Source organism: Mesocricetus auratus, unplaced genomic scaffold (genome assembly GCF_017639785.1).
Source record: "Mesocricetus auratus isolate SY011 unplaced genomic scaffold, BCM_Maur_2.0 Super-Scaffold_100026, whole genome shotgun sequence".
NCBI lineage: Eukaryota > Metazoa > Chordata > Mammalia > Rodentia > Cricetidae > Mesocricetus > Mesocricetus auratus.
The window spans coordinates 19,055,584-19,074,881 of NW_024429207.1; the positions used below are offsets into that span (position 1 = coordinate 19,055,584).

General features: G+C 39.0%; 1 protein-coding gene across 6 annotated transcripts in view; it reads left to right on the top strand.

The window, feature by feature from the left end:
* The window catches only part of Wrn (WRN RecQ like helicase), a 96,034-nt gene that overhangs the window by 63,292 nt on the left and 13,444 nt on the right, over window positions 1–19,298 (top strand). For all 6 annotated transcript variants that reach the window (XM_013110800.3, XM_005066605.4, XM_013110799.3 and 3 more), the window contains 7 exons: window positions 3,944–4,085; window positions 7,200–7,370; window positions 7,446–7,543; window positions 8,291–8,363; window positions 9,275–9,345; window positions 18,551–18,626; window positions 18,789–18,901. In XM_013110800.3, coding sequence (XP_012966254.1) covers window positions 3,944–4,085; window positions 7,200–7,370; window positions 7,446–7,543; window positions 8,291–8,363; window positions 9,275–9,345; window positions 18,551–18,626; window positions 18,789–18,901 — 744 coding nt within the window. The remainder of the gene's footprint in view (window positions 1–3,943; window positions 4,086–7,199; window positions 7,371–7,445; window positions 7,544–8,290; window positions 8,364–9,274; window positions 9,346–18,550; window positions 18,627–18,788; window positions 18,902–19,298) is intronic.

Here is a 19,298-nt window from a genome sequence, read left to right on the forward strand (position 1 = left end):
ACACTCAGGGGGTCTGGATCAGTCCCATGCCAGCCTCCCAGTCATCGGTCTGGGGTCCAAGCGCTCTCCACTGTTCAGATCAGCTGTCTCTGCTGGTTTTGCCAGCCCATTCTTTGCCAATTTGCTCATCGCTCCTCTCTCTCTGTCATTGGGTTCCATGGGTTCAGTTCAGTGTTTAACGGTGGGTGTTTGCCTCTGCTTCCATCAGTCACTGGATGAAGGCTCCAGGATGGTTATAGACATCAAGTTCATTATCAGGAATGGGCATTCGAGGTGGTCTCTCCACTATAGCTTAGCTTGCCAATTGGTGTCATCCGTTTAGATCACTAGAGGTCTCACTGGTGCCAGATCTGTCTTCCAACCTATGATTTCCTCTTCCCCCTATCCTACTCCCCACTCAACCTTCCTGTTCCCTCATGACCTACTCTGTCTTCCTTTTCACCCCCTCTCCTTCCCAGCTCCCATTCCCCACCATGCCTCGCCATGTTCCCAATCTGTTCAGAAGATCTTGCCTCATTCCTCTTCTCTTGGATACCATGCATATCTCTCTTAGATTCTTTCCTGTTTCCCAGACTCTCTGTCAGTGGAATTTCAGACTGGCACTATCCTGATCCATGTTTAAAATCCATATATGAGTGAGTACATACCATGTTTGTCTTTTTGCGACTGGGTTACCTCACTCAGGATGGTTTCTTCCAGTGCTATCCATTTACCTGTGAATTTCAAGATCCCATTGTTTTTATCTGCTGAATAATACTCCATTGTGTAAATGTACCACATTTTCTCTATCCACTCTTCAGTTGAGGGGCATCTAGGTTGCTTCCAGGTTCTGGCTATTATAAATAATGCTGCTATGAACATAGTAGAGCAGATGTCCTTGTTGTATGAGTTTGCATCTTTTGGATATATGCCTAAGAGTAGAATTGCTGGGTCTTGTGATAGATTGATTCCCATTTTCCTGAGGAATCTCCGTACTGATTTCCAAAGTGGCTGTAGGAGTTGGCACTTCCACCAGCAGTGGAGGAGTGTTCCCCTCTCTCCACATCCTCTCCAGCATAAATTGTCTTCAGTATTTTTGATTTTAGCCATTCTGATGGGAGTAAGATGGTATCTCAAAATTTTGATTTGCATTTCCCTGATGGCTAAGGATGTTGAGCACTTTCTTAAGTGTCTCTTGGCCATTTTAGCCTCCTCTATTGAGAATTCTCTATTTAGTTCTGTACCCCAGTTTTTAATTGTATCCTCTGTCAGATGTGGGGCTAGTGAATATCTTTTCCCATTCCGTGGACTGCCTTTTTGTCTTGTTGACTGTGTCCTTTGCCTTACAGAAGCTTCTTAGTTTCAGGAGGTCCCATTTGTTAATTGTTGATCTCAGTGTCTGTGCTACTGGTGTTAGGTAGCACATGCCTACAGAGAGGGCAATTATTGAGCATGATTTATGTACTTAAAGCCATATGATCATAAGTAGTATTCACATCTACAAAATACTTTTGCTGTGGCATCTAATTTATTGTCTGGCCAAACAACTGGGTCCCCCATAGTGTAGCCTCTTTGACACACTAACCATTCAACCCTGAAGACATAATCTCAAATGTGCACAGACTTCACATAAGAACCTACAGAGTCAAAAGGGGGAACAGAAACCCACAAGTGTATTTGGTGACATCAACACCTGCTTACAAGCCATTAATAGAATTAATAAACAAAAATGGGTAAGGAGTGTCAAGAGTGATGGGCATGCCTGTTACCGCAGGACTCAGAGGTTTGGACAGGAAGACCAAGAGTCTGAGGCCAGCCTGCCCAACAAGTGACTTCAAGATGAACCTAGATTCTATAGGGAGACTGTGCTGAAATATACTGAGAACAAAAGCAAAAGCAATACTCAAAACAACCATGTCCCACTCCCAAAGCCCCCAAACTAAACCCTACTAAATTCATGAGGAGACAGAAGAAATGAAGAGGTCTACCAGCAACCCAGTCCTAATTGATTTCTTAAGAGCATTTCACCCATTCTCTTCAAGGGCACTTGTATTTTCCTCTGAATCATCAACAAATCTTGACAAATGAAGAAATACTCAATTTGGATAAAATGTTCTTTAATGTAGTCAAGCTAGAAAGCAGCAGTGGAAAGAAAAGGGAACTCTCCAAACCCTTAGAAATAAAACAGTATACTTCTAAATAGTTTGTGAGTCAAAGTCATGCAGCAAATGAAAACGTTTTAATAAGAATAAGAAATGTCTGGAATGTAGCTAGTATGGTTCTGCCAAAAAGAATTTATAGTATTAAACACAACATTAAGGAGTATACATTTCAAACAAATAGCTAAGCATTCATTTTACAAAATAGGCAACCAAGAGGAAAATAAGCAGGAAGAATGTATTAAAAAATAAGTACATAATTCAGTGAAATAAAAAACAAAAGTAATGAGGAAATTCAGTGATCCCCAAAGTTCATTATTTGCAAAAGTCAAAAAAACAAAACAAAAACAACAAAACCTTTTTACAAGACTGACAGAAAAAAGGGGAACACAGATTATCAATGTCAAAGTGAAAGAATTTTACTGCAAACCCACTAGTCATGGTGACAAAGTCAGAGGGAACAAAGAGAACTCTCTGAACAAATCAGTTTACGGAAACTCAGTAATACAGGTCTCATGGTCAAATTTCTTAATGTCCTCTAGTTGTCAGTGTTCAGGCACAGGGAAACACAACCGGGACGCTCGTCTGCTCACTGTAAGGATTGAAGTTTTCCCTTAAAGCCCCTGAAACAAGCTCTCTAGCCCACATGACTTCAGTGACAAATTCTAGCAAACATTTAAATGAAGAAACAGCCCCGTTCTACAGGGTGGTTCCACGTGCATATTCTTTGAAAGACAAGCCATAAGGAGGCTCAGCAGCTGGCAGAGGCTAAAGGCCGGGAGAATGCATTTGACAGGGATGCATTTGTTGGGTCCTGATTGTGACCAAGGTTTGATGAATCCGCACATTGGGCTATGCACAGTCTATTATACTATAAAGAAAATAAACACAATGGTACCTCTTTGAGTTAGTTGTGTCCCTAGGTGCAGTAGCTAAACTCAGAAGCAGCATTGTTAGCAATAGAATTTTAAAAACTTCTAGAAGCTAGTGATAACCAGAGTAGCATATATTTAAAGTGGTAAGATAAAGTATGGGTCACACTTTATGGGAACTTGATAACTTTAAATACTCTGAAGAGAAAGTCATATAGCATCCTACTAAGGAAGTAAATAAGAGAGTAAACCTACACAGGGTCTTTTCTTTTTTAAATACAAATAGAATGTTTTTATCTGGAATTTTAACTGCATTCCTATTGCTATTTTAAAGAGATGTGTTATATGGAAAGTAGTTGAATTTGGTAATTAAATGCAATAGTTGATAATCTCTAAGGATTTCTTTTGTTCTCAAGTTAAACAATTCTTATTTGCATTAATAGTAATTTTGCATCAACCCAGAAGATAACTAAGGAATTTAACTGCTAAATGTACCACCATGACAAGTTTATAAACTCCCATGTTGTATTTTAAAATTACTACGTTTCAAACTGACATGTTACTGCATAGCAGGTTTTTAAGTTAAAAACTTTTTTTCATTTGCGTCCTTTCTCGTGTAATGTAACACAAACGTCCAGTATTTATATAGTTGATCATGTGGAGCTGCCCTCGCTGGGATCCTGCAGCTCTGCCTCTGAGTGCCTCCATGAAACTTGACTTCTGGGTACGGGAAGGCACTGTATGGGAGGTGCATTGTGGTTCCTATCTCATGTTTTAGGTAATGCACATGCTCTTGATTGTAGTATGCTTTGTTTGTAGCTTCACAAGCGTCGAATGTATTCAAGATATTCCTAACATAGTTCGTTGTTGTATCTGGTTATTTGTAAAGGAACAAGCTTTGTGTTTTCTTAGTCTGTTATTACTTTTCTTCAGATTGAGTCATTGCTATTCCAATAATGACTCAGAAGACACATTCCAAGACTTTGGTCCACAAGCATTCCAGTTACTGTCTGCTGTGGACATCTTACAGGAGAAGTTTGGAATTGGGATTCCTATTTTATTTCTCCGAGGATCTGTAAGTGTATCTATAATGACTCCTGTGACAGTTTGTGACAGTGCTTTCTGCTGCTGTGACGACAGCTCTGGCTTTAGATGATTTACTGGCAATTCAGAGTCATGTTGAGCTCCAGCTTAACCCTGCATTTGTTGCTTTGGACAAATCTCATATCACATCAGATGCTGTTTTGTTGTTGTAAGCTGGTGTTCAGCTGTACACTGCAGACTGGATATAATGTATTAGCTTACCACACTGCAATTGCATTAATCCCTAGACTGGTGTTTCTTAGGATAATTAAAGAAAGTTAACTTTCATTGTGTCAAGGGACTGGTAGAACAAAATTGTATCTTCTGGTACCCAGGTATGATTATGTTCTTTGTGCAGAATTTTAGTTTCAGGAATTATTTTGTAAGTGGCTGTGTTCAGTAACAGTATATGGCAGCATATTCTTGCTTCTGATTGTGTTACAAGTCAGAAGTATTCAACATTATAAGAAAGGGTTTTTGTTTATTTTGGTTCTTTACAAGTGAATAGCCGAGTTTAATTGACCTCTTTCTGTTTTGAGTGATTCATGTATCCTCATTAGCTGGCAAATGTCAGGCACAAACATGCTTAAGACCCAATCCTCACCCTTACAGAGTTGCTTTTCTCTAGTCCTTCTGTTTATAAGGTTATTTTACTTCTGAGGTAGAAGTCTGTAAATTTAAGAATTGTATATTAATATCACTGAAGTAAACCAAGAATAGAAGGCAGAGATACCTCCTGATTAAAAACATACTTTATAGTAGAAGTTTAATGTTCATTTTGTATATAGAATTTTAAAATCATTAAGATAAACATTTGCTTGTTAAATATTCAAATGCTTCCTGTAAATGTTTTTGCTTTTGCTTAGAAAGTAATCTATGGAATTAGTTGTGAAATAATTTTAATGAAACACATTGAAAACTTATTTTACCTTTTCAAATGTTAATACTTTCAACATAAATGGGGTTTAAAATTTTGGTTTTAAATGGCAAATTTGCTTAAATTTTTAACAATACAAATGTACCTAAGGAATTTTTATTTTTATCAGTTCTGTAGGACAGCTCAAATATAGTTGAAGCCTATACATTTATTTTATATCTTTGTCACCTTCCAAACCTGTGTATCCAATGTGAGTATTTAATTTATAAAACCCATCCTTATTTTAATTTGGTGTAATCCAGCTATATCCAATATCAATAAATAAGTTTGTTTCTAGACAAACTTCAAGTGGTCACAAGAGGGATCGGGTTTCACTTATTATTTGAAAACCAAGTCAGACCTCTTCTACTGACAGTGTCTTCTGGGAGTCCTCAAATTAAGCAGCTCACCCTTAGTGAAACTTTATACTACCCTTGCTAGCTAAAAGTGTAAAGCCTTTAAAAATATCACTTAATGGAAAGCTGCAGATACTAACGATAGTGAAAATAAGGCAAGTCACCTGTCTCTGCTTTCAGTGATCTTGATATCTATTGGGATATTGTTGAAAAATTATAACTGTAATTCTCTCGAGAACTGAACAAGTTGTACCAATTTAGGAAAAGTTAATACCTTTGTAGGTAATTTTAATATGTAAGATAATATATGAAGCCAATATTAGAGTTATATTAAAGAGTTGCTGTTTATGAATATAAATATGGTTTCTGTAGAGTTACTCAGTTTATCCATAAATTTGTAAAGTGGAGTTTAAATTTTTGTTTTAATATGTCTAAATAGGAAGTAACCAGTATTGCCTAGAGAACTTTGTTTTAACTGACTAAATAGTTCACTATGTAACAATCTCTGACATTGTTCAGACATGCCATAACATAGTTAATGGCCATAATTTAAAGAAAAGCACGATCATTTATATATCAAGATTAGCATCTTCTTGGGTGCCTTATCAAAGTGCTAATTCTTATCATAGCCTCAGAATTTGTAACACTGAGACAACATTTTGGGATGTGTGTGGATGCTCTTACCTGTGTGTGCACATGTGAACCCTAGAGGTGGACACCGAGTGTCTTCCTCTGTTACTCCCATTATTTTTCTTTAGAGACAGTCTGTCACTGAACCCGGAGCTCAGTGTTTTGGATAGACTGGCTTGCCTAGAGTCCTTGACATCCTCCTGACTCCAGTTCCTGCCATCCAATGCTAGAGTTGTAGGCATGTGCTACTACTCCTGCTTGTTTCCTTAAATAATATTTTCACTAGCTTTTCAAGAATTTCACACATGCATCCAATATAGTTTGGTCATAATCACCCCCCCAACTATTCTCCCAACTTTTCCCAGATCCATCCCTCTATCTCTCCCATCCCAACTTTATGCGCTCCCCCACCCCAGTGATAGGTATGTGGCCATCTACTGGATTGTGTCCATCCTACCAGGGGCTCCACCTTTAAAGAAGAATGACTCCCTCTAAAGCCATCAGCTTTCAATAGTTGCTCAGTAGGGGCTCCTGAACCTCTTCACCCCTTGCTGAAAATGCTATTAGCTTGTTGGTGTGCAGGCTACCACAGATGTTGTGAATTAATGGGTGCAATGTTCTGTTATGTCCAAAACACTGTTCTAGTTCTATATGACCTCTGTCCCTAACAATATTTATATCCCCCTTTCGGGATAAGCCCAGAGCCTTGCAGGAGAGGAGTGTGACATAGATGTCCCACTTGTGGATAAACACTCCACAGACATGTCCTCTCTGTACTTTGACCAGTTGTGAGTTTCTGCATTAACTACCGTTCACTGCACAAAGAACCTTCTCTGATGAGGCTTGAGTGGTACTAATCTATGGGTGCAGGCATAGGAATTTAGAGGTGAGTTTTATACCATGCCTGTTTAGCAAACTGTTACTGGGAATTTTAACAGCCAAGATGAAATATTCGAGACACATATTCAAACTGATCCACTGAGAAGTGCATCTGAGTTATGTGAGGACTTTTCAGTATTTAACCAGAATACTATTTCCATTACATTTGTCAATTAAATGTTCAGAACGAAAAGGAGGAACAAATATCTGTACGGTTTAAAAGCTGAAATTTGTTTTTAAACCCAAAGAATCTCTAGGTAGGATTTTTTTTAATTTGGCCTGTTCATTAGAATAGCATTTTTAGAAGTTTTATTTCCTATTTTAGAATTCTCAACGTCTTGCCGATAAATATCGCAGTCACAAGCTTTTTGGCACTGGCAAAGACCGAACAGAGAGCTGGTGGAAGGCCCTTTCTCACCATCTCATAGTAGAAGGATTCTTGATAGAAGTTCCCAAGCAAAACAAGTTTGTAAAGACTTGCTCCCTCACAAAAAAGGTAAATAGTACCGAGATCGCTCTGTTCGCCTCAACCCTTCCAACTGTGCATTAAGAGTCTTCTTGCTTTCGATAGGGTAGAAAGTGGCTTGGTGAAGCCAGGGCCCAGTCTCCTCCGAGTCTTATCCTTCAAGCTAATGAAGAGATGTGTCCAAGGAAGGTTCCGCTGCCAAGGTTTCTTTTTGTTTGTTCTTTCTTCTTCATATTCTCCCCCATTAACTTGAAACCTTTTAGTTTTACTTTAATGATTCAAATTCTAGCAGTTCATAGACACTGTGCAGGTAAAATCAGTTGTCTCTCTCCAGTGGGAGTGGTAGAAGGGAGTCATGGGGAAGAGGAGCTCATAGAACACTTCCCTGGTTGATGTCAAGTATAGACTGCAGTCCGTAGGAAGCTGCTTTCTGAGATAAGGTTAAAGAAGTGTTCCATATAGAAGAAAACAGGCTTGAAGAAATCCTGCTTCTGACTTTTCACAGCTGATAGTGTGTGATACCGCGTGGTGCAGAGACGAAGGGGATTAGAAATTATATTTCCGTGCTTTTGTGCATTCTGCTGTTATATACAAACTACAAACGACAGTCGCCCTATGGCCATATAAAATAAAAGGAGGAACAAACAAGATTTCTTGCCTTTTGCTTAAGACAACATGGGGTGACAGAAAGACGTGGTGAATCATACCTCCTAGTGCAGGGGTAGGAAGGCTATATGCTTGCTGCCTGTTTTGCAGCATTAGTGCAAATGTTATTGATCATGTATCAGTTTTTTTTCCTTTGAAACTCTTTTATAGAGGAAATCAGTGTTTTAAAAATATAGGTTCTTAAAGGGTAATATAACCTTACTTCTCTGAGAGTAGTATGATGATTCATGAGTTGGATGATTATATTTTAACATAGGAGATACTTTAATTTTCCTGTTTTTCAGTTCTAACCCTGGATCTTCAGAAATGAAGCAACATTCTTCTGATCAAAAGCCAATTGGATTAACTACTGAGCAGGTTCATTCTCATGGGATGGTTCTTATTATTTCAGTTTTCATGGATGCAAGTCCTCGTTTAAAATCTTGTATTTGCATTGCTGCTAGTTAGAACAAAACACATAAAAATCATAAGCTACAAAGAAAATAATAAAAATGTGATTTCTCAAGTTAATAAAGAAATAGAAATATTTCACAAAGTAATTTATTTTTCTTTTAAAGCTTAGTTTATAAATAATTTGTCTTGAGGCTTTTAATGTATTATGATACTTACAGGTAATAAATAAGTCTAATTCCTAAATATTCTCATTAAAGCCACACATACCCACATACACACACACCCATCCCATCTGAAAATAGGCATATACATATGACATATAGACATATATATGCATATATACACTTTACACACACACCCATCTGCAAATAGACACATATATGCATATATGTATGACATATACATATGCATATATATACACACTTCACACACACATACACACACTCATCCCATCTGCAAATGAACATATATATACACTTTATACATACATATACACACATAAACACTTTTTTGGTTTGTAGTCTCTTAATAACTACTACAGATTCTTTATGTGTAGGCTGTCTTTAGCTGATTAGAACATGGTGATAGGCAAATGGTGAATTAAGTCTCCTGCTTATTAGTGTTGACATGGAGTCGAGTCACTTCTGTAACTCAGGATTTTGTGTCTTAGGACCTTCTTTAGATCACTCTTTAAACTGCCTTTGAAGCCTTAAAAGGCAGTGGCTCAAAGGCTTATTTATTTGAAGGCTTGGTTACTTAGGAGAATAATTGTTATTGCCAGTTTTTTAATTTGTATTTATTTATCTTATTGTCTTTGTATTTAAATGTTTTTGTAATTTCTTTTTTTAAAATGAACTTTATTTGTGGAAAAATAGTCTAATTTGGAGAGAATGTATTCGTACAAAGCACCTGAGAAATCTTCTGGGAGCAACATTCCTAACAAAAGGTAGTGTTCCAATTTTAATCTTTTATATGTGCTTATATTATTGATACTACTATTTTCCTTTCCTTCTTAAAGAAAAAGATCTGTTAGGTGCTGGTCTGTTTCACTGCAAAAATAGATAAAATCAGAACACAGTCTCTGTGGTTCTAGAATGACTAAAAGTCACCTGCAAAGGTCGGGCAGTAGACCGTGCTCCTTGGGTGTCTCTGTTCACAATGCTTTGTATTAAAATGTTAAGCACTCGATACACCCATTTCTGAGTTGGCCACTATTATTCTCATTCTGAAGTCAACTATATCAAGGATCAGGCCATTAACCTGTTGATGAATATGTAGCTAATGACATTGATGGCTTGCATCTATATTTGTCCACCCCTAACATTTAACCACTGCTCTTTTATGTTTGGGAATACATATTCCCAACCCATTTTCAAATAAAGGTATTATGGCAGTAAGACTGGAGATGTAAAAATTGTTAGAGAATAAGGCTGCAATACCCACTGTAGGCTGAATTGTTGTTTTCTTGTGCTGGGGAAGGAGCCCAGGACCTGCTTGTGCTCACTCTACCACTGAGCTACCAACCCAGCTGTTCATGCTTTTAATCTTACTGTGTGACTTGCTGACATAATAGAAGCATGGAAACTGTATAGAATCTAATATCCTGCCTGAGAACCAGATACTAGAAGTGTCACGGCTTATATAAAAAGATTAGATGAGCTGTGCTTATACTCACACGAGGTTAAAGTGAGTATGCTCTAAGACCCACACTCTCTGTGCTTCACTCATTTAGATAGCATGCCTTTTGCTCTGACAAGACATCTATCACAGCATTAATTTCCTTATCCTAGACTATTTATTTTTGTTTGGCTGTGTGATGCGCAGTTACTAAAGTTTTATTTGGATAGGAAGTTTCGGGAGTCTGTGTGACTGTGTCCATACTGTATCATGAAGCATTTCTATATTTAAATGTTAACTGTGTTTTCACATGGCTGTACTACAGGCACTATTTTAGGCCCCAGGATTCAAAGGGAATATTACTGCCATTGTTGCCACACTCCCAGAATGTTAATAGTCCATGGGACACACAGGGAACGGTACGCGAAACTGTAAAACTACGATCTATGGGACTTGACAGGTGGACCAGTGGTCTGGAGCTCTTACTGTTCTTGCAGATGGTCAGCTTTCAGTTTCCAGCACCCACGTGGTGCCTGGCAACTGTTTGTAACTCCAGTTCCAGGGAATCTGATGCCTTCTTCTAACTTCTGTGGGCACTAGACACACATGTGGTGAACATACATACATGCAGACAAAACATTAGTAAATAAATATAAAAAGATCTGTGATAATACTGCACGACTCAGCAGCAGCTTAGAGATTACTTAGTAAGAATAGTTAACTGAAACCTGCAGAAATAAATGCAGGCTGGAGTATCCCATTCTTGCTTAGCACTCAGGTGGATCTGAGGGCAGCTGGGAGCTAAGTTATGTCTTCAGTAAGCTAACAGTGACATGCCAGTATTCTGTCAACAGTGACATGTCAACATGGGCAGCTGACTGTCCTGTAAGGAGTCAGTGTTTTAGACTCTGCTTTGCAGTTGTAGTCAAAGCAGCCATAGATAATTTATAAGGCAATTAATGTGCTATATTCTTAGAAAGCATGAATGATAAACATTGGAGCTTAAGTTTTGTATAACCTAACATGTCATAAAATATCTTCTTTTGATCTTTATTTTTTCACCTTTAAGGCTAAGTAAAATAAAAACGGATTTTTGTGGAGGCCCGGGGGTGATAACTCTTTTTTGAGCATACCTGTGATGAATGGATTGTAGAGAAACCAGAATTGTGGTAAAAGCAAAAACATGGACGTTCACATCAGTGTTTTTACAAGAGGCCACGGTACCAGAGAGGAGGAGTGTGGCAGGGGACACAGAGAAAATGAACAGTAGTCTTGTAAGACAGGACATAGACTACAGTTGTTAGGACTCTGAAAAGACAGTGAGTGTGTTGAGGAAGGCGTCTTTTAGAACTGGATGGAACATTGGCATTCTTTTCAGTGGGCAGTGGAAGAAGCACAGTGTGGAGGGTTTAGATATTTAGGAGCTAAGGTTAAAAATCAAGAGCTTAGGGGTATATTGAGCTAGGGTTACCCATGGAATAGTCCAGAAATTTGTTACAATACAAACAGCATATAACAGCATATAAGAGTAAGCAGGATGGTAACAATCTGCAACTGTGTGTGTGTGTGTGTGTGTGTGTGTGTGCGTGTGTGTGTGTGTGTGTGTGTGTGTGTGTGAGTGTGTGTGTGTGTGTGTGTGTGTGTGTGTTTCCATGTTACTGTGGGAGAAAAGTTCGCATGTTTATGTGGATGCCAGAGGACAACTTTGGGTTTCCTCAGGAGCCATCTACCCCTCCCCCCCTCCCTCCCTCCTCCTCCCTCCTCCCTCCCTCCTCCCTCCCTCCTCCCTCCCCCTCCCTCCTCCTCCCTCCTCCCCCCCCCTCCCTCCCCCTCCCTCCTCCCCCCTCCTCCCTCCCTCCTCCCTCCTCCCTCCCTCCCTCCCTCCTCCCTCCCTCCTCCCTCCTCCTCCCTCCCTCCTCCTCCCTCCTCCTTCCCTCCCCCTCCCTCCCTCCTCCTCCCTCCTCCTCCCTCCCTCCTCCTCCCTCCCTCCTCCTCCCTCCCTCCTCCTCCCTCCCTCCTCCTCCCTCCCTCCTCCTCCCTCCCTCCTCCTCCCTCCCTCCCTCCCTCCCTCCCTCCCTCCCTCTTTCCCTCCCCCTCCTCCTCCCTCCCTCCTCCTCCCTCCCTCCTCCTCCCTCCCTCCTCCCTCCCTCCCTCCCTCCCTCTTTCCCTCCCCCTCCTCCCTCCTCCCTCCCCCTCCCTCCCTCCTCCCTCCCCCTCCTCCCTCCTCCCTCCTCCCTCCCTCCCTCCTCCCTCCTCCCTCCCTCCCTCCTCCCTCACTCCCTCCCTCCCTCCCTCCCTCCCCCTCCCTCCCTCCCTCCCTCCCTCTCCCTCCCTCCCTCTCCCTCCCTCCCTCCCTCCCTCCCTCCTTCCCTCCCCCTCCCTCCCTCCCTCCCTCCCTCCCTCCCTCCCTCCCTCCCTCCCTCCCTTTCTCTCTTATTTTCTCACTGCCTGTGGCTCATCAAGTAGGCTAGACTGATTGGCTAGCGAGTTCCAGGGATTCACTTGTCTCTGACTCCCCAGTGCCCCGATTATAAATGTACACTACCATATAAATATTACAAACCAAATAAGAAAACTGTGTTACTATGGCTACCACTGTTTTTAGCTTTCTTTTTTTTTCTTCAAGACAGGGTTTCTCTGTGTAGTGCTGGCTGTCCTGGAACTCACTCTGTAGGCCATCCTGGTCTTCAGAGTGAGTTCCAGGACAGCCAAGGCTACACAAAATTCAATGTTCCCTAGATGAGAAGCAGACAAACAAAAGGACATTGAATAGAAGAAAAGAAAAAGAAAAAGAAGTAAAAAAAAAACTAAAGCCAACTCAAGAAAAAAATCTATTATTGTTATTATTTTGGTATTTTGAGACAGGGTTTCTCTGGGTAGCCTTGTAATCAGATTTTCCTTTTTTTTAAAGGAGGCTAAATGTAATTTATTCCTGTAAATAAATTAATTTGTAGCCAACACGACTACAAGCATAGTTCTGAACATGTTATTCATTTATAAGGTGACTATCAACCCTCATGTTGTAATTAAAAAATTCATATACAAAAAAATTCTTATACAATACATCCTGATCACAGTTTCCCCTCCCTCCACCCCTCCCAGTTCCCCCTTAGTGATTTTTTAAACAGTCTGCAACAAGTTAGTAGTTTCTATAAGATTAAGATTCAAACTTAGCTTTAAATTGATTAGCAGTGGGTCTTTTAGAATGGGTGTCTTGTTGGCCCAGTAGAATTTAACAGAACACAGTAGCCATTGATGCCCTGTCTACATCCAGCAGTAAGAGCCAATCCTTGGCTTTTGCATATCAACACCTGCGGATCAAAGTATCTGGGCTTTTATCCTATCATATCTTAGTTGTCTTCCTTAGGGTTTCTATTGCTGTGAAGAGACACCGTGACCAGGGCAATGTGGAAGTGGGTTATGAGGTCTCACATATACTCAAGATAGCGCCCAGAGTCACAGTCCACTTCCTGTTGAGTTCTGATCAAGTCAACACCATGTCTGCCTGCTCTCTGCCATCTCCCCACCATGATGATAACGGACTGAACCTCTGAACTGTGAGCAGCCACCTCAGTCATATGCTTTCTTTTATAAGAGATGCCCTGGTCATGGTGTCTTCACAGCAACAGATTTTCAATTCTGAACATTATTGTTCACTATCACCTGTCAGCCTCCCAGTTAAATCCAAAATGTGTCACTTCAAGGAAAGAATATAGTGTCTGATCTTAATTGTGGATGTTTTCTGTAGTTACTTTGACCTTTTCTTTGTGTACTTGTAGTAATCATACACAACACTTTTAAATTAGGTTTTGTTTGGAATACAAATAAATGAGTTTCGCTAGGATATTTTCATACATGTATCATGTACTTCATTAGGGTATTTTCATACATACATGTATCATGTACTTCATTAGGATATTTTCATACATACATGTATCATGTACTTCATTAGGGTATTTTCATACATACATGTATCATGTACTTCATTAGGGTATTTTCATACATACATGTATCATGTACTTCATTAGGGTATTTTCATACATACATGTATCATGTACTTCATTAGGGTATTTTCATACATACATGTATCATGTACTTCATTAGGATATTTTCATACATACATATATCATGTACTTCATTAGGGTATTTTCATACATACATGTATCATGTACTTCATTAGGGTATTTTCATACATACATGTATCATGTACTTCATTAGGATATTTTCATACATACATGTATCATGTACTTCATTAGGATATTTTCATACATACATGTATCATGTACTTCATTAGGATATTTTCATACATACATGTATCATGTACTTCATTAGGATATTTTCATACATACATGTATCATGTACTTCGTTGTTTTTGCCTGCTTCACTTCCTTCACACTTCCTTCCTCTTCTGGGAGTCTCCTTCCTCTTGCCCAGGATCCTTCCTGCTCTCATGACAGTTGGGGCCCATTGCTATGCTGATTACCTCTAGTTCTTCAGGCCCGCTCCCAGATTCTCACAGTGCCTTTACTTTTGTCACACACACATCTCAGTCTGCATATGAGAGAAAATGTGGTACCACATTTATCACAGTAAGTCTGCCCTATTTTGCTTAGCATAATCATCATCAGTTTTATCCACTGTCCTATGAATGTCATGATTACATTCTGTATAGCTGAATAAAACTGCATTGTATACATGTATCTTTTTCTTTATCCATTCAGTGTTGATAGACATTTAGTTTGGTTCCATATCGTGGCTATTGTGAATAGTGAAGCAAATAAAAGAGATGGACAGGTGTCTTTGTGGTTTGTTGACTTTGAGTTCTTTGGATATATTCCCAAAGCTGCATCATATGGTAATTCTGTTTCATGAGAAATATTTACATTTCTCAAAAAAAAGTGTGATAAATATTCATACCGATTCCCTAGCGGCTGCATGAGTGTACATTCTCGTAAGCAGTGAATAAGGCTTCCTTTTTCCCGGTCTTTGTCTGCATTTGTTTCATTGATGATGCCCATTCTACTGGAGTGAGATGAGATCAAAACAGTTTTTTTTCTTTCTGATTTTCTGATGGCTGAGGGTGTTGAACATGTCTTTCCAAATATTTATTTGCTATTTGTATTTTAACCCTTTCAGAACTGTCAGTTCAGTTCATTGACTTGCTAATTGATTTTTGGTATTTTGGTTTTAGGGTTCTTTATGTAGTCTAGATATTAAGTCACTGTTAAATGTAATAACTGGCCAGGATTTTTCTCTCATTTTGCAGGTTTCTCTTCACATTGTTAATTGCTTCCTTTGCTTTACTGAAGCTTTTGAATTTCATTCAACCTCTTGTATGGTTGTGTCCTGCTACGTGGAATCTGCACCTGTGTCTGTAACTCAAAGTGCTTTCCTATAGCAATTTCAGGATTTTTAGATCTTTTAAAAAATTTGTACAGGCTCAGAAATACAGATCTAAATCAGTGTCTATATATATTCATCTATATCTATTTATATCTGGTTTTTCTACCATCCTTTGCTGCTTTTCTCCACTATATATTTTGAAGCCTTTATTAAAAATCAAGTAACTACAGCTGTGAGTTTCATTCTGTCACTGTTTTTCCTTGATCCATGTGTCTGTTTTTGTGTCAATGCCATGTTTTCAATTTTTTTATTTCATTCGGGTAGTATAATTTGAGATAAGTTATTGCAATGTCTCTGGTTTGCCTTCTGCTTAGGATTGTTTTTTCTATTTGGAGGTATTTGTGCTTCTCTTTGAATTTTATGATTGTTTTTTTCTCTTTCTATGAAGAACATTCTGAATTTTGATGGAGGTTATGTTGAATCTTAGATGTTTCTATAATTTAATTATTGTCACCATATTGTGTATTGGAGGTATTTCCAATTTCTAATGTCTTCAACTTTTTTCTTCAAAGTTGCAGAGTTGCAGAAGGTTTTCATTTCCTTTGTAGGTTTGTTCCTAGGTTTTGGAGCTACTGTGAGTGGGACCTCCTACCCACCCCCCCCACCTTTTTAATCAAGCTCTTTATTTGAGGTATAGGGAAGCTATTGATTTCTGTATGTTCATTTTGCAACCTACTTCATTGTGGGAAAATGTTTACACCAGGTTGGAGAGTTTTCTGATAGAATCACTGGGGTCTCTTAAGAATGGGATCATATCATCTACAAGTAGGAATAATTTGGAATAATTTTTCTCTTTCCTATTTGTATCCCGTTGTTTCTTTTATCTAACTGCTCAAGCTTAGCCTTTCAGCACTGTGTTGACTAAAAATGGAGAAAGTAGGGACTTTCTCTCATTCCTGATTTTAGAGGAAATTTGTTCAATTTTCCTCATTTATTATAGTGTTGGCTGTAGGTTTACAGTATGTAGCCTTCATTAGGTTGAAGTATGTTCCTTCTTTTTATAGTTTCTTCAGGCTTTTCTCATGAAGGACTGTTGAACTTTGTTAGAGGCTTTTTCTATATACATCGAGATGATCATTTGCCTGGAGACAGTCCTTGAGTCTTTATATGTTGTGTTTTACATTCATTGATTGCATATGTTGAACCATCATTGTATTCCTGGAAGGTAACCCACTTGGCCATGGTGTATGATCTTGTATGTTCCTGAATTTTGTTTGCAGGTTTATTTTTGTACTTATGTTCATCATGGATGTTGTTTCATAACCTCTCTCGGTGTCTGCCTTTGTGTGTGTGTGTGTGTGTGTGTGTGTGTGTGTGAACTCGTGTGCACGCTCACAAAAGCCTACATCCTTATCTTCTTTTGGTAGGGTAATGCTAGCTTCTAAAATGAGGTTGGTAGTGGTCTTTCTCTTTATATCGTATGGAACAGTTTGAGGAGCATTGCTGCTTGTTTGTTTGTTCTAGATTTGCTGGAATTCAGCAGTAAATCCACCTGCTCCTGGGCTTTTCTTTGATAGAAGATATATTTATTATTTTCCATGTTTCTGGGCTAAAATATGTAACAAGAGCAACTTAGGGAAGGCAGCGTTTATGTTAGCAGTCATTTTGAGGGTACCCTCTACCATGTGGGAAATTCATGCTAGTGGGCACTTGAGCAGCTGGTTGCACCTGTAGTCAGATAGCAGAGGGAAATGAATATTCATACTTAGCTCCTTTCTTCCTCTTTCCTTCCTTCCTTCCTTCCTTCCTTTCTTTCTTTCTTTCTTTCTTTCTTTCTTTCTTTCTTTCTTTCTTTCTTTCTTTCTTTCTTTCTTTCTTCCTTTCTTCTTACTTTCTTTCCATAGCTGGGATCCCAGCCCATTGAACGGTGCCTCCCATATTCCAGTGGCTCTTCCCACCCCAGTTAACCTAGTCTAAATCATCTCTAAGTCATCCCCAAAGGCATCTCTCTTGTGTAACTCTAGATCCTGTCCAGTTGCCAGTCGCCACCATCCCAGAGAGTATTCTAGCTTCAGTTGTGTTGCCTTTTTATAGCACTTTTCACTGAGCTTTTTCTCTCTACCTTTCTACGTTAGTGATGTCACTCAGAATTTTTCAAGAAAAGAAGACAGTAAAATTTTGGTTTACCAAAAGTCACTATGCTAATACCTGTCATTATAAAGATTCTAAGAAAAATCAAGGTACAAGTTAAATTGGGCCATGAGATGGCTGAGGGGTAAAGGCTTGGTACACAAGCCTGATGATAGGAGCTTGATCCCTGAAGTCCACAGAAGTGGAAGGAGAGGACCGACTCCCTCAAGTTGCTCTCAGACGTACATACGTGCATCGTGGCATGCATGCATGCATACACAATAAATAAAAAGCATTGTAAATTAAAGAGCAATTGCAATTTTCTTGATTAACTTGATATCTCTTTGAACTGTATATTTTGTCATGTGCAAGTCTTTAATGTATGCAATCAGATTTGATAAATGTGGGAATGAATTCTTACTTTATACTGTGATTTCTGAATTCTTGGAACATATAAATTTGTAAACATTTGTGAAATACTAAATACATCCAGTCTTGTTTATAAGAAGTAGAAATTTAAGTGTGACATCTTTATAAAAGCCTACCTTATACATTTTATTTTTGCAGCTTTCTTATTTGTAATTAGCCTATCAGTGAGAAATGCTTCTTGGGAGATAATCTGGTTTGCCTCCCAGTGCTTTTCCTTTCTGAAATTTGATATATTCTCTACAACTTTGGTTTGATTTTGAAAAAAAATCTGAATAACTATTGGTTCTTTGCTGCTGTTGCCTACTAACAAAAGCCAGTGATTTCACAGCGAGAACAGACGACGCTCTATTGGTTAGAAAATAGTTCTCTTCTCTGTGGATAAGTAGTTATTGTTTCCAAGCACATGGTTGAGAAGGAAGACTGGGGGATGCCCTCCTTAAGCCACTTAAGTCACTTTTAACTGTATCTTGATCTCATCTCAAATGTTTAAAGTGGAGTCATTGGCAACTGAAGTACAAATCGTCTTACATTGTGAAGTGTAAAGGTTAGTTTTAGAGTCTTATTTGTAGTATGAAATAAAAAGTAAATGAGGGAAGAAGAACGGTGTATTTATTTTCTTTTAAATATTTTAGTGTCGGGATGCAATCACCAGGAAAATCTTATGGCTCCTCAGAACCTGTTATTTCAGCCCAGGAGCTGGACACCAGGGTAAGGCTATTGTAATGTGGTAATTAACTTATGAATGGGCTACCAGCAGTCTAAGACAGGGCTTACCTCGTTTTCAAAGTGGTACCTGGAGTTCTAAAAGTAAAGGTAGCTTGTTTCTAACTGCACTTTCAAAAGCGCTGCTGTCTCTCTGTTTCTTGCTAGACTGCTTTATATGCCAGGTTGGTGGAAGCCAGGCAGAAACATGCTAATAAACTGGACGTGCCTCCGGCTATTCTAGCAACAAACAAGATTCTACTGGATATGGCTAAAATGAGGTAAACTGTTTATGTTCCAATTCTCTCTGGTGCAGTAGATTTCTTTCTTTTTTCTTTTCTTTTTTCTCTCTTTTTCTTGTTTGTTTTTTGTTTTTGTTTTTCAAGACAGGGTTTCTCTGTGTAGCTTTGGAGCCTGTCCTGGAACTAGCTCTTGTAGACCAGGCTGATCTCGAACTCACAGAGAGCCGCCTGCCTCTTACATCTTCAACATAATGGAACAAATTAAGCTCTACGATTCTGTGAGTATTGTTTAGGTTTAAAAGTACAGCATAGATGTTGTAGCTTAGTAAGGGCATTTAGCATGGAAATGTTCCAAGTACCAGCATGGACTTAAAGCAGATCTGAAATTCAAGAAACAAAGACTCAAATAAATGCATTGAGTTAAAGGCTTGTGAGC